At 32.6% G+C, this 25,333-nt stretch overlaps 5 protein-coding genes across 5 annotated transcripts; 2 read left to right on the top strand and 3 right to left on the bottom strand.

Annotated features, from left to right (window-relative positions):
• Positions 1-2,941: 2,941 nt before the first annotated feature.
• On the bottom strand, positions 2,942-6,856 carry LOC109804150 (uncharacterized protein At5g49945). Its single transcript, XM_083067631.1, has 3 exons — positions 5,857-6,856; positions 3,609-3,812; positions 2,942-3,521 (listed from the first exon to the last, which is right to left on the bottom strand). The coding sequence occupies exons 1-3, from the start codon at positions 6,772-6,774 to the stop codon at positions 3,291-3,293; spliced, it is 1,353 nt and encodes a 450-aa protein (XP_082923757.1). The 5' UTR covers positions 6,775-6,856; the 3' UTR covers positions 2,942-3,290.
• A 2,270-nt stretch (positions 6,857-9,126) lies between these two features.
• On the bottom strand, positions 9,127-9,789 carry LOC145956266 (uncharacterized). Its single transcript, XM_083071839.1, has one exon. The coding sequence runs from the start codon at positions 9,787-9,789 to the stop codon at positions 9,127-9,129; it is 663 nt and encodes a 220-aa protein (XP_082927965.1).
• A 1,137-nt stretch (positions 9,790-10,926) lies between these two features.
• LOC109804470 (WEB family protein) lies at positions 10,927-12,028 on the top strand. The gene has a single exon (XM_020366299.3). The coding sequence runs from the start codon at positions 11,219-11,221 to the stop codon at positions 11,858-11,860; it is 642 nt and encodes a 213-aa protein (XP_020221888.1). The 5' UTR covers positions 10,927-11,218; the 3' UTR covers positions 11,861-12,028.
• A 543-nt stretch (positions 12,029-12,571) lies between these two features.
• Positions 12,572-14,802, top strand: LOC109803927 (nifU-like protein 2, chloroplastic). Its single transcript, XM_020365607.3, has 4 exons — positions 12,572-12,759; positions 12,846-12,945; positions 13,121-13,431; positions 14,417-14,802. The coding sequence occupies exons 1-4, from the start codon at positions 12,676-12,678 to the stop codon at positions 14,603-14,605; spliced, it is 684 nt and encodes a 227-aa protein (XP_020221196.1). The 5' UTR covers positions 12,572-12,675; the 3' UTR covers positions 14,606-14,802.
• Positions 14,803-16,362: 1,560 nt separating this feature from the next.
• Positions 16,363-24,443, bottom strand: LOC109804080 (Transducin/WD40 repeat-like superfamily protein). Its single transcript, XM_020365847.3, has 18 exons — positions 24,197-24,443; positions 23,969-24,103; positions 23,771-23,854; positions 23,520-23,674; positions 22,487-22,604; positions 22,236-22,337; positions 21,978-22,134; positions 21,759-21,867; positions 21,577-21,679; positions 21,286-21,436; positions 21,072-21,204; positions 20,848-20,954; positions 19,359-19,429; positions 19,207-19,267; positions 18,494-18,721; positions 18,304-18,388; positions 17,483-17,661; positions 16,363-16,764 (listed from the first exon to the last, which is right to left on the bottom strand). Exons 1-18 carry the CDS (start codon positions 24,314-24,316, stop codon positions 16,679-16,681), a joined length of 2,184 nt encoding a protein of 727 aa, XP_020221436.1. The 5' UTR covers positions 24,317-24,443; the 3' UTR covers positions 16,363-16,678.
• Positions 24,444-25,333: the final 890 nt, after the last annotated feature.

The raw sequence follows: 25,333 nt of genomic DNA, 5'->3' as shown, positions 1-25,333 counted from the left end.
AAAATATTTATTTATATAAATTTTAAATATAATTTATATATTCAAACATAATATTTATTTATATATAATTTATTGTAAATTTAATTACATATAATAAATATTTATTATATACATTTTACATACTGAAATATTAATTTAAATACTTCATAAAACATAAGTTACTTTACATAAAAATAAACATATCTTCACTTTTTTTATATTTTGGAATAAATAAATAGAGAGAGTCTTTGGATCCGCGTCATTTTGATAAAAGAGTGAGGAAAAGGTGGGCATGTGTGACAGAAATTATTAATCAACAATCCCACCGTCTCTTACTGTCTGTTATTTTATTTTTTGTTTTTCTTAATCTTAATACCTGCAAAAATTATAATTTAAGGCATTTTAATATAACTTAGACCCTCCACTACGAGGTTGATTATAGTGAGGTATTTTAATTTTTTAATAAAATGTTAATTTATTTCAATCCAGCAAAAAAAAATCATAGAAAGATGTAACAAAAAAAAATCAAAGAAAGATAATAAGTTTTTTTTTTCATCATATAAGTAATTTCAATTTTTAAAATAAAAAAAAAGTCACGTCATCTTGGTGGGCAATTATTGCTGCGGCACATTTGACATGTGCGTCTGTTTGTGTTTGTGTTTGTTGGATATGAAAGTGTTCTTATCGATATGAGTCAGCGCATTAACACTACATTTATCATATGTGATACGCAGGTTTAGCAGTAGGGGTTGATTCACGTTTAAGTAAAATTAGGGGTTCAAATTTTGCCTTGTGTATGCAACCGCGTTAAATTTTGGAGTCAGCTATCCCATCTTTTGAAGTGCCTCCAACGTAACAAGAAGATTAGTCACTACTATCGGCGGTGAATACTTCACGAACGAACCCAAAAATATGTACTATGTAGGGCATATTTGGTTGAGTTTTGTCTATTTTAGAATCTGAATCAATAAAATTAGTAATGAGTTATTTGGGCCAATTTTGTTGTTTACAGGGTAGAAAACCTGAACGAACCATTCAATTCTTTGTATCAAGAAAATACTTGATAACAGATGATACATCATATAAATGGACAAAGAATAATAACATGTAAACAAAAATTTAGACTAAATATTACTGTTTATTTAATAATTAATCAAAGAGTTAGTCAAAGTTTAATGATATCTAATTTAACCTGAAATTTTAGATATCAAACTAAGGGCCGATTTAATCACTTAGTCAAATTCAGAATAAATTAACTCAAGTTAAATTGATAGATTGATTAAAATTTTATTATATTCTAAGTTTAAAAAAAATCTCAATATATATATATATATATATATATATATATATATATATATATATATATATATATATATATATATATATATATATATATATATATATATATATATCATAACTAGTAGTAAAAAAAAAGAAAGAAAGAAAGAGAGAATCCCAATAGACATTATGACAATTTATTTTTTGCATTAGTCGGAAAAGGAAAATCAAAAACAGAACACTCACTAATATTGTTATTAATAGTAATAGATTAACTTAGTTGTGCAATATCAACTTTAATGAGTTATATTATTTTAAGAGTGTGTAACAAAAAAATTAAAAATACTAGTAAACAATAATTTAGTATATTATATTAGAAGATTTTAATACTTAAAAATAAATATTAAATAATTTATATTTGTAATAAAATAAATATATTTTATTAATCACGTCCTTTTTATTTTCTTATATGATATTCTAAAGACACTTTTTTATGTAAAAAATAAAAGAATTCAAATTAAATTTTTTATTTACGATAATCGAATTTAATTTTAAAGGAATTTATAACACTCGTACATTCTACTTGACTAACTTTATTTAAAAGTTCGTTTCATACGACAAAAAAAATAGCAACTTAATATTTAATATATGTAAAATTGAAGTTAGATGGACTCAAATAAAGGTAAAACGAAAAAAAATTAAAACTTACCATTATTTTGGTAGATGGTAAAATTGAAATAAGCTGGGCTCATGTGATGGTAAAAGGAGAAAAAACACAATGAAATATGCATCCAATATAATGTAAAAATTCACTCATTTTTAATAAAAATGTATAATTTATTTTTACATGATTAATCTACAAATAAATAAAATAATATTTTTAATTATAATTTCATGTTCAAGTGAGAGATTAAACATTGATACTTAGTTAAAAACGCACAATGCCGAATCACTTATTTTTCTTCTACTCGTTACATTTTCATTTATATAAAACACATCTTATAGAAGTTAATCAGATGACATATTTGGTTACATGTAGCTTTTCTTGATGAATCATGTTACTATACATAGATTAAGGATTTTAACTTAATTAATCAAGTAGAATGTATAAATTATTATAAATCTCTTAATTCTAAATTTGATTATAATGGATAAAAACCAATTCAGCATGGGATTAGGATTCACCATTTAAAAGAACTTCTCAAAATATATATGGTAGGTCATTTGGGAATAGTAAAGAAAAGCAGAAAATGCAGTTGCTCCAGCATACAACGGTTTTGATACACAACAGTAAAATATCAGTCATTTTTTTTATTACCTATTAGATAAAAGTGGTTGTATGAGGTATACAAACATCAGTACAATGATGAATAAAACTTGACCCCATAACAATAGAAATATTATCCTGGAAAGTAGCACGCACAGTAAGATAGAAATAGAAGATAGGACGAAAAAAACAGTCGAGAGAAAATAATTAAAGTGATAAGTAATACGATAGATAAGGAAGAGAAAAATAGGAAAAATATAAATGAAATAAATGTAAATGAATGATTGTAAAAATTATCCTAGAAGAAGCAACCGACATTTTTTTTTTCACCCCAAACTAACATTTTCTTAGTTTAAGCAACCAAATCATCAATAACGTTGTGAAAATTACATTGATTTTTAACTTGAATTTGGTCACTAAATAAAAAATCAAAAACATTTTCATTTTTCATCAAACTACTTTAGTTAGTTTGAAATAAAACAAAACGCAGCAGTTCATTCGACATTTGTGACAGCATGCATGTTGAGCATGTTGACAGAAAGGAAAATGGGAATACAACATTGTCAGCTGGAAACTAGGAAAAATAGACTGAACTTGTTATGATGAGCTCATAAATAAATGGAAATTTTGGTACATTCAAAATCCACCTACGACGTGGTGACGCCTATCTAGCTACTAAAAAAGAGTACATTGCCGTAAATTCTACAAAAGGCAAGGCAAGGCAAGGCAGGGATTCAACGTATGCTGCTATATTGGCCATCACGAATTAGGCACCACGGGCCATTTTCATTCTTGGCATTGCCTTCTTCATTTGACGAGCACGCTCTTTTGCTTCTTTCTTTCTAATAGCCTCTGCACTCAGCTTTGCCTCAGCCTCCTCCATCATCTTCTTCCTCTCTGCCTTTCTTCTTTGCATCGCCTCTTGTTGGGCATTTCGAAGTTCTTTCTGTGCCTCTTGAGCAGCCTTTTGTCGTGCAGCCTCTGTCTTAGACCGAGCCTGAATTATCAACAAAGGTCAATCAAGGATCAAGCACATCAAGTTCATAAATTACAAGCCAAACATAATAAGGTAACATGAGCCCACCTGAGAACTTAATTTATATCTTCCGATCAAATCAATATAATATGGAACAAGAGCCACCAGTCGAGACATATCAGCCATGTTCTTAGCAGCTGGAAGCACAAACTTGAACAACAATACCTTCTTGTGTACACCAGGGTGCTGGTCGGAGAAATGCAATGAAATTAAACCTTTTCCAAATTTCTCAAAAGCTTTCTCACCAAAAACCTGCAGCATATCAATAATAAGCTGATTTTGAGCCCAATAAATAAATTTTAACTTTGACAGGAGAAACTATCCAGACGAAACAACAACCACAATTTGCATAATATTACATGGTCATGAATATGATTTCATGCATTAAATGAAGCCAAATGCTGGAAAATCACCTGAATTGCAGTCATCCCTAACCCACCTTTGGAGGGGGAGGCTTATAATTTGAAATAAAGACCTAACTCAATCTTACAAAAATCAGTTTATAAGATAAGAACTGTTTAAACTTTATAACCTCTATTTAAGTCACACATATTTAGTTGATGTGAGACTAAACACCGCCCTTGTGACTGCAATTAAGGTCACATCTAAGGCAGAATAGGGGTGACTACAATTAAGACGGCTTTACAAAGTTCCTTTTCTTACAACTCCATATGTAATGAAGCTACTTATCAGCAAATTAAAACACTTGTTCCTGGTCGGGGCACATATAATCATATATGGCATCAAAAGAATATGTAACTATGAACTATCAATGTAAATAAAAAGAACTAAGGAAGAGGATGCCAACTTGTATTAGAGAAACAACTATGTAATGTGCTGAACACAATAAATAATGCTTCTCCAAAAGTCATTAAACATATAAATATTACTCCTTATGGTTCTTTATATAAGAAACAAATAACTAATTTATCAAAACCAATAAAAGTAGTTAAGATTGATAGTTTTCATTAATAATGTAGTAGAATTAAATTCATTCCAAAAATACCCTTTGAATTGATTAGTTTAAAATTTAAATAGTGATAGCCTTAAATGATACTACACCTAATTCAAGAGATAACTTTTTTCCACCAATGAATGTAACTTGTATTTTAAACACAAATTTTGATACTACACCTAATTCAAGAGATAACTTTCTCAGCAAGTGAAACAATATACACCCCAATTTAACAAGTGTACAGCCCCTCAAAAGATCTTCATTGATATCTGGTAGCATTTTAAACCCAAATTTTGATAAGTGGTGTAAATGATGCTGTGTGTTATAAAATGTTTGTAAGAGGCCTAAAGGTCACATTGCTGATGTAATTTATCGGCCTCCCATTCCAATCTACGAGTATAACCAACTTCAACTTCTTTTTATAGAAATTCATGGTTTTGTTCACGTTGAACACCAATTGGCTGACAACATTGGCCAATCTCTGACATTTGTTAGCAACTCAATAAGACATCGAAGGATTATTTGACCAGTTTCAATGATGTCTTAGTACAGGTTAGGAATTTGAACGAGATGTTTGTAGTGGCTTTCATGAAGTGCCTGTCTGTAGAAAATTCAATGACTTTAAGCTTAGCACACAAGAGAGCAACCATGGCGGACGAAATTGGATTACAGACAACATGTTACATAGAAGCCGATGAGGTTGTAGTGATGAAATGGGAACAAGACGAACCACTGATCAAAAGAAAGAGAGACCGAGGACCCTCAAACCTTTAACCTCCCGACGACTGTCCCGAATCAAATTGCCAGTTGCCATTATACATTTTAATCTCTTTCTGCATATGATTGATTTGTAACAAGCTTGGTAAGCTTCAAGCTTGAGAGGGGTAGTAGAATATATGGGATTAGTTAATTTATGTATAAGCTAATTTGTAACTTTTTGGAAAAGCAACCTTCTAAAAATTAACCAATGAATAAGCTAATTTTAATTTATGAAAAAGCTTATTTCAGTTTTTTTTTTCATATTTTTTTCCTCCTAGAAGTACTACTTCTGGACAAGTTTATTCATCGATGCCCATATACGAATATCATCTCTCTTAAAGTATCCTAAATCACGCTTTAGGATTTGTTTTCCTATTTCCCATTATCACTTATGATTGGCTACCCTATTTGATATTTCTATATCTACAGGGACATAACACATTCTTAACCCGGACATGAGGAGAATGACTAAAAAATTTCAATTAAGGATAGTGAAAGGCGTGCACACAGGTTCAAATCCATATTGCAACATTGATGAAAACAAAACATCCATAAAAGAAGATGAATAGATGAGAAGGGAACCTGATCAATGACAGCATCGGTGACGAAATCAGCAGCAACCTCCTTAGACTCAGAAATAACAGCGAGGTCATCAACAACCCACTTCCTGCCAGTGGGAGGAGAAAGAACGTTGGCAAACCTCTGCAAATCCCTAACATCCTTGTGCATAGCTTTAGCGGCCTTCTTCTTAGCCAAGGCGAAAACGACATGATCCATGGCGTCGTCGTTCATGAAAACCTCGAAAGAGATCTCGTCCCTGCAAGGCACGATCATGTTGTAGATCCTCGCAATGAGATCGTGCCTGCTCTTCAGCTCCAGCGTCGCCAGCAACCCCTGGCAGAACCTCCTCCCGCTCGCGTAGAACTTGAACGTCGTCTGCCCCTCCTTCAGAAGCAGCGGCGCGTCGTCGCCGCCGTCGCCGATCCCGAGGAGGCTGAAATTCTTCTCGAAGATCGAGTCCTTGGCGGCGAACTGCGCCGCCCAGGAGAGCGCGATGTTCTCGTTCTCGCGCTTGCCGGTGAAGTAGTTGACGGCGAACATGACGAGGAAGGCGCCGCAGAGGATCTCGACGGTGAAGGAGCGGGGGGCGGGGGGTGTGGCGGCGGCGGGGGGAGGGGTTGGGGCGGCGGTGGCGTTTTCGGGTTTGGGATCGGCGGGAGGGTGGTCGGCGGGGACGCCTTCGAATTCGTCGTCGTCCCAGAAATCGAAGGTGGTGGGCGGATGTGGGCTGGGGAGATGGGAGGGCGGAGGTTTGGGCGTGGGATCGGCGAGAGTCGTAGGGTTTGAGAGAGGCGGTGATCGGAGAGACGCTGGATCGATTGTGAGGTCTTCGATTTCATCTTCTTCTGCTTCGAAGCCTTCGAAATGCGAATCGGCGTTTACGAGTGCAAGGAAGAGCGAGAATATGCAGAGGATTGAGAAGAGACTTGGATTCGCCATTCACCTTCACAATTCACAATTCACAATTCACAATTCACAATTCACAATTCACAAACCCAATACAACACTCACATAATATAATAGACTTAGTGGTTGGAGTTGGATAAATGTATGAAAAATTGATAACTTAATTTTGATATTTATCTTCCTCGTTATATTATTTCTAATTAATAAAAAACAATTAATTTATTATAAATTTTAGTTATATATAATAAACAATTAATTTGTAAATACATAAGTTAAAATACTATATATATATTTTTTTTAATAATTAATAACATTAAAATAAATTATTAATAATTAAAATAATTTTATTTTATAATTTACAATATACTGTATTTATTTATATACACAATTTATTAAAAAATATTTAATATAATCAAATTATTTCCTTTAAACTTGCATACTGAATTAAATTCCTTTATTTCTTAGCAAATTTAAGAATATTAATTTATTATTCTTTCTCCCATCATGATGATAACAAATTATTAATTTTCTATTTCTACCATTGACTGAACTTGCAAAAATTAAAATTATAATCCGGAAGGAACTATATTGAATTCAATTAATTTAAGTCATGCAAAAAAAAAAGAAATGTTATTAAAAATGAGACTTTATACTAATAATATAGTCATACAAAAAAAATAATTAATTCATCTAATCAAAGTTAACACACTAATGTTCTTTATTATATATATGAAAATTGTTAACATACTCACTTTTTTTTATAGTTGGAATATGTTAAGATTTATATAAAAATTTTAGGAAGAAAAAAATATATAGCATCATCTGATTTGTGTTAGATTTGTAAGGAGGATATTATAATAAGCTTGATCATTATATATTCTGTCTTGGTCCCATTGCATTGCGGATACATTCACAAAACCTTAGTGGCCATAGCAAATCAAACATTACAAAGTGAATAACCCTTTTTAAGTTTTTACAAAGTGAATTCCCTATGTGTCAAACAAATATAATACACTCACCAGAATTACATAGTTTTTGGCAAGGATTGAGAACCACAAATATGGAAGTTGGAAGATTGAGAAGGTTGTCTTGTCTTAGACTGAATGCATCACAAAGTAAAGAGAAATTGGAAGAAGAATCCCCCATGCCTTCCAAATATGATCCTTTTCCTTTCAACATTATGCTAGTGTCTCATTCCTCCTAAACGGATGAAATCATCATTTCTTTGCTGCATCAAATTCAAAAAGACTAAAGAAACAACATTCTATTAATTCCTAGGAAAATAGGAATCATCACAATCACAAAACTTCACAACAACGAATTAATCAACGCATGAAAAAATTGCTTACTGATATAGCCACTCAAAGAGAAGTACACATATATTATATGAGGAAATGAAACTTACAAATTTTTGCAACTATTAGCCGTAGAGTTTTTGCAAATATCAGTAAATGACTAAATGGTTAAATGCTATTCTGACCTAAATCTATCGATACATTTTGCAACTTACAGTTAATATTAGCATAAGTATTCATTTTCAATCCCAATAAAGCTTTTTCTAATCATTCTGCAAATGGACGGAGTTGTAGAGACATAGATAATGTGGCCAGCAATGTGAAAGAAGAGAAAAATGAGTTGGAAGAATATATATATATTATTGTTATTTGTTATATAATTTTTTATAATTATAAGTTGATAAAATATATTTCAAAACCAAAAGATGATTAAAAAAAAAGTTTAGTAGTCATGTAGAATCAATAAAAGTTTTTATACGGTTGATCCATAAAAAATCATTATTAATTAATTTTTAATGTGTTTATTGTACGTAAAAATATATTTCCAAATCAATGTCAATATCCCCTCTCATTTTTAGCCGAATGAGTATTTCTAAAGTTTTTTAAATATTACCTAAATCTTAATATATTCATACAATGCATTATGCACCTACTTATTTTTAGTCCCTTTATCCCTACTATGCAAGCAATTTACAAAATAAATAAATATCTTTGTAAAGAAACTATTTTCAAATGCAGTGTTGAACAAGAAAACCATCTAAATCAATTAGAATCGAATATGATTTATCTCTAATTTTATATAATTTTATACCAGTTCATGTAAACTTTTATTAAGCATAAAAAAATCTGATTGTAATCTCACTAAAAATTCTCAAATAAATTAGTTATTATATGTAATATTATATAAGATTATGTTTTATCTGAATATACATCTTTTTGTTTACTAAAAAAAACAATAAAAACATATATAACTATTATAAATTTATAGCTATTATAAAAATAATAATTCATTTTCGTGTACCCATTTATTTTGACGATTATACCCCTTAACAATAATATATTTGTTTTTTTTTTTTTGAAGAGCTGAGCCTTAGCTCAATTCATTAACAATAAGAGAGAAGATACAATTTGGGATATATGCAAAATCTTTAAGATTAGCATAATATTTGGAGGCCTTTGCAAGGTTGGCAGCCACCAAATTAGCTGATCTATGGGTGAAACTTACATTAAAGTTGGCACAAGAATTTATCTTATAAGAATTTATCTTATTTCTACAATGGTTCATAATGCCACTAAATTCAGTTCTATCCTTCAGGTTGGGATGAAGGAAAAAACTTTCAATTCTGCTACTACTGGACTCGAAGAGGATGGGCGAATATTGATTTTCCGAAGCCAAAATGATGGCTTGCATGAGAGCAATAACATCTCTAATACTGGCAGGAGGAAGACCAGGGATCTTGAGGGTACGTGCACCCACAAAGGAACCCAAGCTGTCTCTAATGCAGAAACCGATTCCAAATGTATTCTCATCAGGGTTAGGGAATGTGGCAAAATTGCACTTGTATGAACCATGGGGTGGGGGAGACCATTGGGTAGTTGAGGTGGGACCAGGAATACCTCTAGCATCAAGAGGCCGATGGTTAGCCAAAGTCCAATTTTGTCTAGAGTTACGGGCACGGTGGACAATTTCCGATATATTCCAAGGTATATCTTTCCATAGGAGATTATTCTTGCTAGTCCAGATACTCCACATCATCATGCAAAAGTCAGCCGCATCAGAATTGGACTAATCATTTGCAAACGTTATTTACCTATTCTAATCCAACCATCAGCAGAAATAATTTATTTTTTGTTTGGCTATGCTACTGAATGATTCATCATGTATAAACTATATATACACCAACACCAACCTACAAGGATAGAATAATAAATGTGTAACAAAAGCAGCTACCAATTACCATCACATCTCTTCTATTCCTCTCTAGACAAGGACATACCCATATACCAGATCCTAATTTTTAGCTCTTTTGATCTATCCTAAACTGATTCTGTAATTAAAATGCTTGATTCAATTCCTCTGTTTATTTTTTTCAAGTCTTGCATTTTCCATTTGCATTTGAATTTGTGTCATCTCTTAGAATTACCAAAGGAACAATAACTGGAGTTTGATTAAATTCACTGACATTGATTTAGTGGTGATGGAAGATTAGAATTCCTTCCGACGATGTTTTTAAGTTTAAATCTCATGGGTGTTATTGAACATACACCTAAAACAAAAGAGGATTTTGATTGAGATCAGAAAAAACATATGCAGTGCAATCATCTGAATATGAACGGTTAAATCACATTGTTAAAATCTCTTGGGTGACACCTACATATATAATCAGATTATTAATAATCTTCCATTACTCTAAACCACACAAAGTGAGGTTTCTCGTCCAAATTGTCGCTAGATAACGAATAACTCATTAGGCTTGAATATCTAATTTAAGAAAAACACTACGGAACTAGTTAGGGTGTAATAATTTCAAAGTTCAACTAATAATTGATTTGTTAATTAACTGAATTCTTTCTCAATGCTTTTGTTTCTTCTTTTTTTCATTCTTATTATTACCGAGAGGTACAATTCACTTTTATTGAATCAACTCATTATAAAAATGAAAACAATACTTTTCATTATCTCTTAATATTTAAGTCATCAAAAATTAATCTTTACTTATTAGTTAAGAAATACATATAGTAAATCATTTTTCCAACATTTTTTTGTGATAAACAAAAAAATTACAAGATAACGATGAGAACCGTACCAAGTGTTATTTTTCTTAATGCATCTATCTCAACCATCACAGTTCACAACCATATATACCCATTTTAGTGGTTCATTAAGATTAAACTTTAATTAGAGAAGAATAGTATTTAATTTGCATCAAAGTGAAGTCTAGATGAAAGAAATTAATGATGGGAGTAGTTAGTTTGGAAGTGATGTTGAAGCAAGAGAATATAATGTGTTATATATGTCTTAGGCTTGAAAAAACAACATACGATGATGTCTTTCTTTCAGTCTATGTTGCGAAGGTCTCTTCCTAGCTCCCATATTGAAGTAGAAGCAAAGAAAAGATCACCAAACCAACCAATTATGATCCTCAAATATGGCACTCCAAAATTGTTGTGACACATGAACCATGGAGATGGAACCCCAACACGATTTCACCTCCACCGTCGACACGTCTCGCCCCTTCACCTCCGTCAAAGAAGCCGTCGCCATATTCGGCGAGCGCCTCCTCCTCGGAGAGATCTACTCGCCCAAGCCCTTCTCACCGGACATGTACACTCCAACAACAAAGCGAGAACCGTCGTGGAGGCTCTCACCGCCGCCGGAGAACAGCAACAACGACCACCTCGTTGACGTGATAAAGAAGCTGGAGGCGGAGCTTGAGCAAACGAAGATGGAGCTGAAGCTGCTCAAGGAAAGAGGGAGCGAAACGGAGGTGGCGTTGGCCACGCTCAACGCGGAGCTTCACAAGAACATGTCGAAGCTCGCTCAGGCCGAGGCTGCCGCCGCGGGGAAGGCGGCGGCGGCGACGACCAAGACGGTGAGGTTTGAGATGGTAGAAGATGAGAAGAAAAAGGAAGAGGTGGTGAGTGTGGGTGACAATGACATACTTAGTCTTGGTGAAAACGACCATCTTTTTGGAGGGAAAGAGAAGAAGGGAAGGAAACACAAACAGAAACCAATCATCCCTCTCGTCGGAGATTTCTTTTTCAAGAGAAAATCATCTTCCACTACCCATCACCATAATCCTCTTTATGCTTCTCCTTTTTAATCTTTAATATCTGCATGCTTCAACACTCCAAATTCTATGTGTGTTTTTTTTTCTGGCCTTGGTTTGTTTGTAAAAGTTAAGGAAAGTTTTTATGTATCTACGTAAATTTAATAGTTCTGACACCAAATTCTGATATAATATGTTTTCTTACATTTTAGTGTTCTCCAATTCCTAATTATTAGATTTTTTTATATAAATATATCGACACAAACAATGATTTGTTAGTTTTGTCAACGATTAATCTATGTTAAAAAAATTTATCTAAATTTTAAAAGAATATTACTTATATTATCTAAATTATATGATTAAATGGTCGTTGAAAATTTTGCATAGAATAAAATTGGAAAGAAAGAGGGAGGTGGGGAAATAGATGATTAGAATGACTTAATTGAAAATTTGAGAATGGATTTTCACTTTAATTAATTTTGATGCGTCATTTCAATGTCTAACTATGTTTTTTTACTTGATAAAATGTCATTTATTTATCATTTGTTATACAAAACCAGTATTCATCAAAGTTTTGGATATCGATCAGGTATAATATAAAAATCATTAAAAGTAACAAAAAACTGTAAGAGCAAAATAGAGCGAAAAGGTTGGGCTTAGATAAAAGGCCCAAAAAGAAGGAAGGAAGCACGACATGAATCAGATTCAGAGACGTAACGCATTCCAATTTATTTTAAGAAGAAATTGATAAAGGAGCAGCATATACATATATATAAAAAATAAAAATTTGATTTTTTATAGAGAAAGATCTGTTTCGAATCGAAGAGCAAAAAGGTGAAAGAAAAATCATTTTGGGGAGAGAAGGAAGGATGCAAGTTGTGGTGCTCAACACACAATCCTTCTGCAGAGGCCTTGAACCTTCTTCATCTTCTCCTTCATTCACCTCCAAAAAGGTTTCTTCTTTTAGGGTTTTTTTTCAAATGACCCTCTTCTCTTCTCTTCCCTTTTCTAATCCGCTATTGCAATTCTCGCTTCGCAGGGAACAAGGTTTCTGGGGGCCCATGTTTGTTTCAGGAGAAGAGGTTACCTGCTCCGTCCTTCTCTTCGGATTCATTTACCCCTTTCTACACGTACCCTTGGTTAGTTACTTTTCTCAATTAACTTTCAAATTCAAAGCTTAATAATCCAATTACGATTTAAACATTTGTGCATGTGTGATTACGATGCCATGCTGCTACAGGCCTTAGTTTCAGATTTTTCCTTTATATGACATTTGGGAAACCCAATCTCAACTTGATTCTTATGCTTGAACAGCTGTAAATTGCGTTGCCACTCCAAACCCTGCTGTGGAATTGCCTTTAACTGCTGAAAATGTAGAAAGTGTATTGGATGAAATTCGACCGTATCTCATTGCAGATGGCGGAAATGTCGCTTTGCATGAAATTGATGGCAATGTTGTAAGGTTGAAGCTACAGGGTGCATGTGGCTCCTGTCCAAGTTCTGTTACAACAATGAAATTGGGCATTGAGCGTCGATTAATGGAGAAGATTCCTGAAATAGTCGCAGTTGAACCAATACCTGATGAAGAAACTGGCCTTGAGCTAAATGAAGAAAATATAGAGAAGGTTAGTTCTGTGTTTCATTACGACTATTATGTATATACTTCACTGGTTGTTCTGGGCTTTTCATTGTGAATTAGTAATTCAATGGGCTTAATTAACAACGAATCAAACAAAGACTAAAAAAGGTGTAGTTTTTATTGTTTTTCGGGATTTCTTTGAAACACTATAGCTGATTTACTTCTAAGAAAAAAATTAATGAATAATAAATACGCCTAATATATATACTAATATAATTGCATTGTAATCAATGAAGTTGATGGAAATCAACTGTGATATTCAAACAATTTGGGAAAAAGTTACTCATTTTTTAGGAAGAGCTGCTTAGTTATTTGGTACAAGTTTTGTAAAAATTTACACACGTTAAGCCCTTCCGTGAAAAAAGTAGTTAAGGTAGAAAGTAAACTTCCTGTGTTCCGTGTGTTGCGGGGCAAAATCAAATTCATATGGGAAGTCTTTACTTTTGATGTTACTCAAATCTGTACACTGTTTACATTGATGGAAAGGGATTTGAGTAACATCTGAGGTAAGGACTTCCATATGGAATTGATTTTTCTCTCAACACTAAATATCAAGTCCAGCTTTTCAGTAGAAGGAAGATGCTTTATCCCATTAGGGTTTAAACTGCAAATGTTGTTCTTTATTTGTTTTATGTATTGGATTGTGTTTATTGAGACTGGTCTAATGTTGAAATAAGCTTATGTTTCTTTATATTGGGTTTATTGAAAGAGCGGTACATCTGCCATGTTTGACCTTCTTATTTGTTGATATGGTAAGAAATGGGAAATGATGGACGTTTTTCTGTCTTTTTAATTCGTTATATCAAGAATAACGTTATTCTCAGCTAGTTTAATTACTATTGCCATTGTTAATTTCAGGACTTGTTCAGTTCTTAGTCTAAATGAATAAGAATAACGTTTGTGTAAAACTTCTATAACACTAGTATGACTATGAAATGTTCGCAGAGTTTAATATTTATTAACTGCTTCAGGTTCTTGAGGAAATAAGGCCATACTTGGTTGGGGCTGCTGATGGTACACTTGAATTGGTGGGCATTGATGAGCCAATAGTAAAGGTCCGAATCACAGGTCCTGCTGCTAGTGTCATGACTGTGCGTGTAGCGGTTACACAAAAGTTGCGAGAAAAAATACCTGCCATAGCAGCAGTTCAGCTTTTATGATAGTTTGATCCGAAACAAAAATAGAACTATCATGGCATTCTTGTAATTTTTCGTGTACAACACTAATAGAAATAAAGTGTTACATGTGATGTATAGTATATGTAGCCACAGGAATTTTTTTTGAAATTCAAACATTTGAATGCAGTCAATATATAGAACTATCACGGAGGAAGAGAGCTTCTTCTATTGCCGTCAAACTACTGCTATATTTATCTTTTTAATCAGTATTTAAGAATAGTGGTGTTGAGTTTCTCGACCCTTTGCCTTAGAATTAGTCAGTTCTATTTCTCGATGGAGGCAAGGGAAGGAATATAACTCAATGGTAAAGTGTCAATGGTAAAGTGTCATCTTGATGTGGTGGAAGTTATGAGTTCGAGCTTAATTATTCAATATAACTCAGCGGTAAAATGTCATCTTGATATGGTGGAAGTTATGAGTTCGAGCCTAATTATTCCTTAAAACGATATTTTTGACTGGCCACCTGTTTTCCATTGACCATATTTAAGGAAAATTGTAAGTATACTGTATACACACGATATCCTGAATATAATGTCGCAATTCATGCATCATGAACACATGATAGAGGTCCTGTCAGAATTCACACACACGAATACCTCGATAAAGGTCCTAGAGATTGTCGACTTCTAAATTTGTTAGAAATAAAAATATTTTGGTTAAAATATTTTTTAATTTATATAATTTTACTTATTTTATTTTTGTTTTTTTATAATTTAAAATATATTTTTTAGTTTTTATGTTTATTTATTTTAATTCTTTGTAGTTCTTATAATTTAAGATAAATTTTTTTAGTGTTTGTACTTGTAATTTTATAATTTTTTTAGTTTTCATTATTATTTATTTTAACATTTGGTTTGCATTGACCTTATAAGGATAAAAAAAATGATATTTCAACAATATGCGTTGTAGGTAAGGATACAAAAGAGTCATAAAATAGAGATCTAATTTAAAATAATTTTAACAAAATAAATTCAATATCAAATACAAGTTAAATTAATGTTTGAAACCTAATTTAGAGTAATTTTAACAAAATAAATTTAATATCAAACACATTAAATTAATACATGAGTCAACAACACGAAAAACAAAATGTTACAAAAAAATACAAATAAACCAAAACTACAAATTAAAAGACTATAAATATAGAGGTTAAAAATATTTTTCTTCAACTATAGAGACTAAAAGGATTGGAAAAGATAAAGTAAGAAAACTAAATTTATTTTAAACTATAAAGATTAAAAAATAAAATAAGAAAATTTAGTAATTAAAAAAAGAAAAAAAAATATATATATATAATTATATTATAGTTTTATATTACGTTAAAAATAAATTATTATATTTAAATATTAAATTATAATATGATTATAATATCTTGTTATCCCCTAATTTTTTATGTACTATTATTTCAATAATATCTAAAAGTCTCAAATCACTTAAAACATCAAATATAAAAATAAATTTATAAACAATTTCACCCCTTAATCCATTGAAACATTTTTTCAAGCACAAAACTGTAATAATTTAATAAATATCAAAATAAAAAATATCTAGTATGATAACCTTAACAATAATAATAGACTTTTGATCAAAACTTTAGTGTTAAGAAAGCCTAAGCAACTATTATCCTTTAACCTCAACTAAAGGGGACTTCATTTAATAACCTATCAAAACATTACAATGTCCAAACTGCATGATTGACGTTAAAGAGAAAAAAAATAAAAAATAAAAACACCGCTGGATGTCTTAAAATAATGGGCTTCTCATTGATACACGTTACATCAAAATTGAAGTTTTGTTTCTACCGCAAGCCAAGTTTTGCGGATATGAATTCCAGGATTGATATTTCAGCTAAAGATTTTATAAAGATAAATGTGATATGTGAACAAAGACGGTCAAGAAAACCAGAGCAAGAAATTAACTCGTCAGTTGCCCTTCATTTCAGCTAGCAGTGCTTTCTATTTAAGAATTGATGAACAAAATTGGTGATAAAGTTGCACGCAACACTCCTAGATGTTATCCACATATCGCATGTATACAAGAATATCCGTATTTGTATTAATGACAGTAAAGTTTAATCAGTTTATCAGCACCAGCCGTAAATAACCATGGCTGTCTTGGATGAAACTTACAGTCCAGTATCCCTGCAATGCAAGACAACTTCCAAGTAAGATAAAGTATTTAGCATACATGTACTTATTTTCAAATGCATTGTCAAACAAGCAGAATATAATATATAATGGATAATTAAAATGAGGAGGGTAATACATCAAAGACAGATACTCAAGGTTGATTGATCAAATAATTGTAACCATGTCAACAAATTACATCTACAGAGACCACATGACGTAGAGTTGAACTCTCAAGTTACCCCACAAAGGCCGAAAAAATTAGTTGGAAGGTTGATCTAATCATTCAAACATTGTATATATTTTTCCTTTTCTTTGGCTATGATCAGGAATCAATTGTCTACAAACCAACCTATAAGGACAGAAATAAATGCGCACCAAAGCCGCAAGTAGCATTGTGTCTATCCCATTCCTCTGTAAGACAGGGCCATGCCATTACAAACAAATCCTATATGTTGGATCTTTTGCTCCTGTTCTACTAAGCATGATCCTAAACAGATTTTGCAGTTAAACTTCAAATGTTTGACTTGTTTTTCTCCTTTGTAGACAAGGCTATGTCAATATAAACCAATCCAACATCTTGGCTCTTTTGTTTCTACTATCCTAAACTAATTTGATAGTTAAGATTTGATTCATTTATCTTTTAAGTTGATCTAAACTAAAATTTGCACAAAATTGGATCTCAACATTTATCAACACCAAAAAATAACATCATAAACAGCCGGACACTCACCTCTCCCATTTGAACTGGTATGACCTCGTAAAATTTCCAAAGGCACAATAAGAGGATTTTGATTGAGATCAGAATAAACCATTCCATGAAAAACATATGCAGTGCAGTCATCTGAACATGAAGCAAATAAGGGATAGGAGCGATGAAAGATGACATTGTTGATATCTTTTGGGTGACACCTGCAATGTAATCAAATTATTAAAAAATAATCCATGTCATGACATTAAAATACTGAAAATGAAGTTTCTTACCAAGTTGTTGCCAAATAACTAATAGCTCATTAACCAATATACAAATAGTAGTTATTTTTTTATGTTTTCTACTTGCTGTTAGTTTAGTCTTTTCAAAGAATGAAATTGTCTGTCCCTGTATATGAATTTGGACTTGCCAACACTATGGAACTAGTCAGGGTGTAATAAATTCAAAAGTTCAATAAATAACTTGCTAGAATTTAGCAGGAAATACTATTTCCACAATATAACATCAACGTATGTAAACACATTCATTTTCATAGCTAATTTTCTATTGCGATCATGCATGACCTCACAAAATTTGGTAAACGTCAAAAATAGCAAGGTATAGTTTATAGTTTAATAATATACATATACATATAGAACATCCCACAGGTCTCTCTTTCATTTCAATCAACTTCGTATGGCTTCTGCCTAAAGGCAAATTATTTCCTCCTTCATTCAGAAAGCTCTATAGGTCGCACACTATAATATAATCTGCATTAACAACCGAGAACCACTCTGGCACAAAAAAAAAACGTAACAAGTTTGGCCTTGTTTCAATTAGCAGATAAAAAAAAAAAAACTTACTTAAGAATTTTATACGGTTTAGATGAAAGGTCCATGTCAAACCAACACATCTTCCCCTCCTTGCTACCCACAATCAAATTATCGCCTGCGTGAAATGCGTACAGACAAACAATTATGATGAGTAATTTTTTGTATTTATGAGTGTAAGATAAACTGATTACAATATAATTAATATCAACAATAATCATACCTCCAGGATGAACTGCAATGGATGAGGCTTCACGAAGCCCAGTATCAAGCTTCTTTATGATCTTGGTCTTCAATAAATCATACACACGAACACTCTGTTTTGTACAAACAAAGAAGATGGAACGGGATGGATGGAAGGTTGACCTAACAGCAAGTCCATGTAATTTGAATGGAAGTTTTTGTGTAAGCTTCTTGGATAACTGGTGTATCAGCACTGATCTTGATTCACGTAAAGAAATTGTCAAGGAAAAACCAGCAAACCCCTAGTTTAAAATCTTATACCTAAAGTTTAGTTTTCAGATAATAAATCAGCTAAAAAGTTGGCAATGAAGAAATCGTTTAGTACAGTTTGTTTTCAGTAAGTTCCATGGATAAAGTATCCACAAAGTGAACACAGACATTAATGACCCATGAAATAGAACAGACGAAACAACATGGCATATAACACCTCAAGAGATGAAACGACATGACATATAACATTTCAAGTCTAAATGGTTATAATATTTATGATAATTAGACATGTCAAAAGCCAGCCATGCCTCATACTGTGTTGAACAAAATAAAACTACAAATATACCAAAAATATCAACATGTTAAAAGTATTAATATTTTAAAAATAATCATCATCACCAAGACATGTAATCCTTCTCAGGCAATAAACAAATGAATAACGAGGTATGCATCAATTGCTTAGAGGAAACACTCAAAGGATATCTGCTGGCATCACTGTTGAAAAGTAATCGCCTTTCCGGTGCCATTCTAGAGCAGTAACAGTCTGCATAGACACATTCACAATTTTTTAATTGAACAAGAAAACTTCAATTAACATGCAAACCAAAATGGAAATGGAGACATTGTAGAAATACCTTAAAGTGCCTTAATCTTAAACCCATATGTTTATCGTCTTTAAGCCAGCTTACACTAGGAGCTTTGTTCCCTGCAAACACAGGCATGGTAAGAAAATAACAGAAGCACAAGAATGGGACATCAAATACAATCAGCATTGACGTAAATAACAAGTCAATATCCACAGACCAGTTAGGTTTAAATTTTGAGCTGACCTTTACCCACTTTGATTAAAAGTTTAGTTAGGGTCAAGGTTGTCAAAAATCGGTTATAACGGGGTTATAACGGAAAAAACGGAACGGTTTGAGCTGAAACCGCCATTCGCCATCCGTTATACGAAGCTTTATGGCGGTTTCCGCCATTTCCGATATGGCGGCCGCCATGGTCATGGCACCGTGAAGGTTTATAACGGGCATGGCAGTCATGACGGTTTTTTTTAAAAAAAAAAACCTATTTTTGGGCTTTGAAACAGGCCCAAATGGAGTGAGCCCTAGGTTAGTGCTTGTCTCTGCGTCTCATCTCTCTTCCCCCTCACAGTCGCGACTCTTTGCACCTCAATAGGAGCTCATGCCCTAAGCATCTCCGGTGACCTTGTTCCCTGAAACGCGGCACTTACGGCACTTACGCAGTACTCCGGCCACCTGAAACGCGGCAACTGCGGCAGTCCAACACTCCGACCAGCAACCACGAAGTGCGAACAGCACTTACGGAAGTCGAAACTGCCCCTAATCACCTCCGTTCACCACCCCTTCGTCCCCTTTCTGGCCGGCGACCTGAACCGTGGTGGCCCAGTACTCCGGCGAGATACTCCGGCGAGCAACTCCGGCGAAACTAGTTTTTTTTTTTCAGTTTTAATCCTACTTTTTTTCTTTCCAATTTTAATGTTCCTACTTTTATTTTTTCAGTTTTAATCCTCCTCTTTTTATTTTTTCAGTTTAAAACCTTTTTTTTTCAGTTTTAAATTTTAATCCTCTTTTTAATTTTTCCTACTCCTTTGAGTCTTTTGTTAATGAATTCATTGTTGCATCTGCAGCAACAATTTTTTAATCCTAATTCTTCTACCAATTGGGTTAATTTAAATTTTTATTTTATTCTAAATTCTAAATTGAGTCTCTTGTTTTTCTATATTTTTTGTTGTGTTTTAATCAATTATGTTATGAGACAATGAATTATGGTATTGTTGTTATGATATTTAAGTATTTAAGTTGATATTATGTTGGTTTTAATTTAGTTTTGTTACTTGTTATTCATTGTTTTGCTGTTTTTTTTGTATATAATATATATATAAATATTTTTTATTTTTATTTTTTTGTCCGCCATGACGTCCGCCATAGGCCGCCATGACATCCACCATAGAGTTATAAAGGATTTCTGGCCTCACCGCCATAGACCGTTATCCGCTATCGATAACCTTGGTTAGGGTTCATATGACAATTTGAGACTCGGAATCTCTTGCATCCATCTTTTGAATATTTAGATCAAAATCAAAGAAGTGACAACAACACTAACCAGAGTCATCTGATGCTATTGTCGAGTCAACCCAGAGAAGCTCCTTAATACATTTCTGCTCTTCTTCATCCCCCAAACAAGTGTTCAGTAGAAGAACATCTTGTCCCCTAAAAGATTCATAATAGATTTCTTTTCACAATCAAGCCATATACAATAAGAAAACATTAAGAATTTTATAGAATAAAAAACATATGAACCTTCATAGCCAATGAAACCAAACTTACACACAAACGGCCAGAATATGAATATCAGGCAGAGGATTCCAGGCAACACAGTTAACAGCTTCACCAACTTCCCATCGCTTAAGACATCGGCCAGTTTCAACCTCCCAGATACGGACAGTTCCATCACTTGAACCTTTGCAGATAACAGAAAATGAGAGGCACATCTCCATCCCACCTTAATTGAGACTGAAATATATGTTATCAACATTCATACCTGAAGCCATCCATTGCCCAGAAGCTTCAACTGAAATTGATGTAACAGCGTCTTCATGGCCTTTATACTCAATATAACATGTTATGGGATAAGGCTTGAGCTCCTTTCGACTTGGAAGCTTTGGTTTTAAAGATTCAGGATCAATATTGAGCTAAAACACAGAGAAAGGAAAAAGTAAATCAATTATACCAATAGTAATATATTGTATTATGTATAACTCACCACCAAATTAAGACATGAAACAAAAATAAAATCAGTAAGTTAGTTCGTCAAAATAGATATTTCACTCACACGTTTCTTCCGAACTCGAGGGCACAAGTACAAATCCAAACAACGTTCAAAGCAGTCCTTCATAGCATTCTCATATGCAGGGATGCTCCTCATAGATGTAAACCTGACAAAGTGATATTTATTATAGTTCAACTGTACACAAAGGGAGGGGGGCAAAAATGTTTGCCTTGAAAAGACAGTACCTTTTTGGAATAAACTTAGGGCGGTCTTCCTCAAACATCAATTGATAAGCATTGATCTCTTCTTGGGTTGGAATGTACTCTAAAGGAGGATTATATGACTCATCATGGCCTAAGAAGCAAAATTAAATTATCAACAATGAAAATACATTAAAGTCAAAGGTAAAACAAACATCATCTATTGGTAGACTTTGGAACTCCAAAATTTGACACATGTAGTACCAGGTAATTTCTGCTTTGGGGCAGGAATGTAAGACAAATAATTTGCTTTTTCTGTTGAACCAGAATCATCTCCCCACAAGAGATATGGACCATCTTCCTCTTTTGGCTTGTCAAAAGGGTTATATCCATTGCGAATTGCTCTAACATACTTCACAACCTGCAGAATCAAGGAAGTGTATGAATGACAAGGAAAAACAATTTGCTTTGTTCTAGCCTGAACCCAAATCATCTCGACATTAGTAAACAAAGGAATGTTACCTTTTTAGCTTCCCACTTTGAAGGAATAAACCTTCTTTTTGGTTCAGGTGCATTAGACAATGGATGCTTGGCATCATCCCATTTAAACCAGTCAACATAATCCTGGATATTAGAAAGGAGAGAAAAAATTAAGGAACAAAACTGTGCAAACAAATCGTATTAAAAATCGTACTTGACATCAGTGGCCTAAATAATATATATATATATATATATATAAATAAATAAAAAAAAGATGAAAAGAAAATGCACACCTGATATGGATCGAAGTCAGGATGTGGTGCCCGATTCTTGAGTAGTCTTCGGACAAGTTTGATTTCATCTTTTGTCAGCTCAATTGTCTCATCATTATACTCATCATAGATCTTCCTCCTTAAATGTTTTAAGAATGTAAAAATTCAGCATCAAGTGTCCAATTAAAGAGAAATGAGAAATTTAGAAAATTAATCACAAATTTTCTGATTCTTAAACTTTTTGCCCAGATATTTCTATGAGAACTATTGTTGGATTTAACTCTTTACAACAATCAAAGTTTATCTCACCCGGTGGAGTTGGCTACAAAAAAAACAAAGGTCAACTTTATGCTCTGTCCAAAATCAATTATTCAGGCCATTTGTTAGTTGATCCTTTTAAATAGTTTTACCTAGAGTTGTTATCAATATATACCTCTACCTCTCCAGTTATTGAACTATCCTCCATGTGATCAACTCTTCAAACTGGAGTCTCTATTAGTGATGTAGTATATTTGGGCTGTTGACTAGTTTATTAATTTTTAGAAATTTGAATTTCTATTTAGGAATTTCATCCTAATTAAGAATTTGTTTATTATATTAGCATTAGCTTCTATCACATTTAGTTAGTTTGGTCTTAGGCACAATTCTATCTACCTACTTTTCCACTATTGATCTTCAGTAAGCATATTTAGTGTGCATTTGACTGATCTTATTTTGAAGACATAATCGCCTATTTTTCCCAGCTTCCGAAGAGAGCTCGTCATTATTATATCAAAATTTATCCGGTTGACCTTTTTTTATCTATTGTAAATCTGTTTATGTCTCAGATTAAAAAAACAGCATGCTAATTCAAATGTTAGGCTTTAACATTAAAGAAAACATACCAAATCTAAATCTAGGTATTCAAAGAAAAACACTATATACATGCTGTTTCTGTACCGAGTAGATGGATGGAAAGTTATGAGTAGGTTTACAAACATTATGAGAAGAAAAGAATGCAACAATGAATACTGAAATGAAGAGAATAAAGTTAATGTAGAAACATAAAACTAACCAATTCTTAGAATCGTCAACATTTGCTAGAAATGAATCCAACTTGTCTTGCTTTTCTTTTTTCTTAATCTTCTTGCCCTTGATGTCGTATCCAATATGAGGTTCATCCTCATACCACTTCAAAGGCACATCTCCAATGGTGTTTCGAGGAGCCACCTATGATAGCACAAACAATGTAAGCAAAACTCAGCTTCATAAAATGAACCAGAATCGTATTATATTAGAACATGAAGCCGATGAGGCGATGATAACCTCATCCTCAGAGGAGTCACTCTCAGCTCCTTCCTGATGGAGATCGGAACTCTCACTTTCACTGTCTTCGTCATTGACAATGTCCTGCAATCATTGCACCTAAGCATATTAGTTATGGATGAACAAAGAAAACAACAACAACGACAACACACTCTTCCTAGTTAGCATACAAGGTTATTGCGAACAAAAACAATGTACCTCATCTTGAGATAATTCATTTTCTGCAGGTTCAGAATTGCCAGCGCTATCATTCTCAGGTGAAGCATCATCTAAATCTGATTCAGATAGAGAATCCAGCGAGTCAGAAGATTCGTCGTTACCTGCAGAAGAGTCCTACAACAAGAATGCGCGAGTGCGAGTATAGCATTAATATAGTTACAGTGACAGAAACTGATGTGAATTTACAATCTCTTGAAGATAGAGTACCTCGTAATCAGAGTCGGATTCGGAATCGTAATCGGATACTACTGGTGAAGGTAGCTTCTCAGATGGAGAGGGAGCTCCCTCGTCGTCGTTTTGCGTCATGGTCTTCTTCTTCCCCTTCATTTTCCAAGGTAGGGAAGGGTGTTAGGGTTTTGGTTAGAAAGAGAGAAAGGGTTTTACACTCACACAGCCGCAACTTAATTTCTTGCACTTTCCGCTCGTTTGTTAGGCCCAACAATCAACACACAGCTCACAAAACCCTGCTACTTGTACTTCTAACCAAAAAAAAATTAAGGGTACGAAAAGAGCTGAACCCAATTATGCCAAAACCGGATTAAAATACTGATTTGTTTAGAGAGAAAAAGTTAAACCATTATTTTTTTTGTAAAATTGATTTGGTTTATCAAATCCAACCATTTTTTATAAAACAGTTTAGTTTAATTTTTTAAAAATTAAATCCTATGAATATAAAGTAAATGCCTAAACTGATCTATTTAAAAAAAATCATTTTTAAGAGAAAAAAAAAATTTATCTATAGTATAATTTTTTAAAGAATTAAATCATATCAATAAAGTAAATGACTGAAACGATCTATTTTTAAAGAATTTGAACTGTTTTTAAGAGAGGAAAAAATATCTATAATATGATTAACTAAACTTTTTTTTATAAGAGGTTCTAATTTAATTCAATTTAATTTAATTTATTTTAAAAAATTAATAGAAAAAAAATCACTAATTAAGTCTTTGAACTATTATTATTGAAATTCAAAATAATTCTAAACTAACAATCAATGACTAATCTTATTAAATCATGATTTTTATTGACTAAATATTATTTTAACTCAAACAAAATTTAAACTTAAAAGTATCATGTCCATTCTCATGTTTCAAAATAGTTTTTATAACCATTAGATTAAGAGATTAGTTAGATTAGGTTTTATTTAACTATCTCACAACATTATTTTTTCTTGTGTGCAAGTTTTTTTTTTAATTTACACATAAAAAATAGTTTATTCCATTATTATTATAATTTAAAAAAAATAAAATTAATATAAAAGGAGCAAAATTACTTTATTTTTTCATACAATAGAAAATATAAATATTTAAGAGTATTGAAAATGTAAAAAAATATATATATATA

This window comes from Cajanus cajan, chromosome 1 (genome assembly GCF_000230855.2).
Source record: "Cajanus cajan strain Asha chromosome 1, NIPB_CcT2T_4, whole genome shotgun sequence".
Classification (NCBI taxonomy): domain Eukaryota; kingdom Viridiplantae; phylum Streptophyta; class Magnoliopsida; order Fabales; family Fabaceae; genus Cajanus; species Cajanus cajan.
Note: the sequence above shows the minus strand (reverse complement) of the source record. Positions and strands in the feature narration are given on the sequence as shown.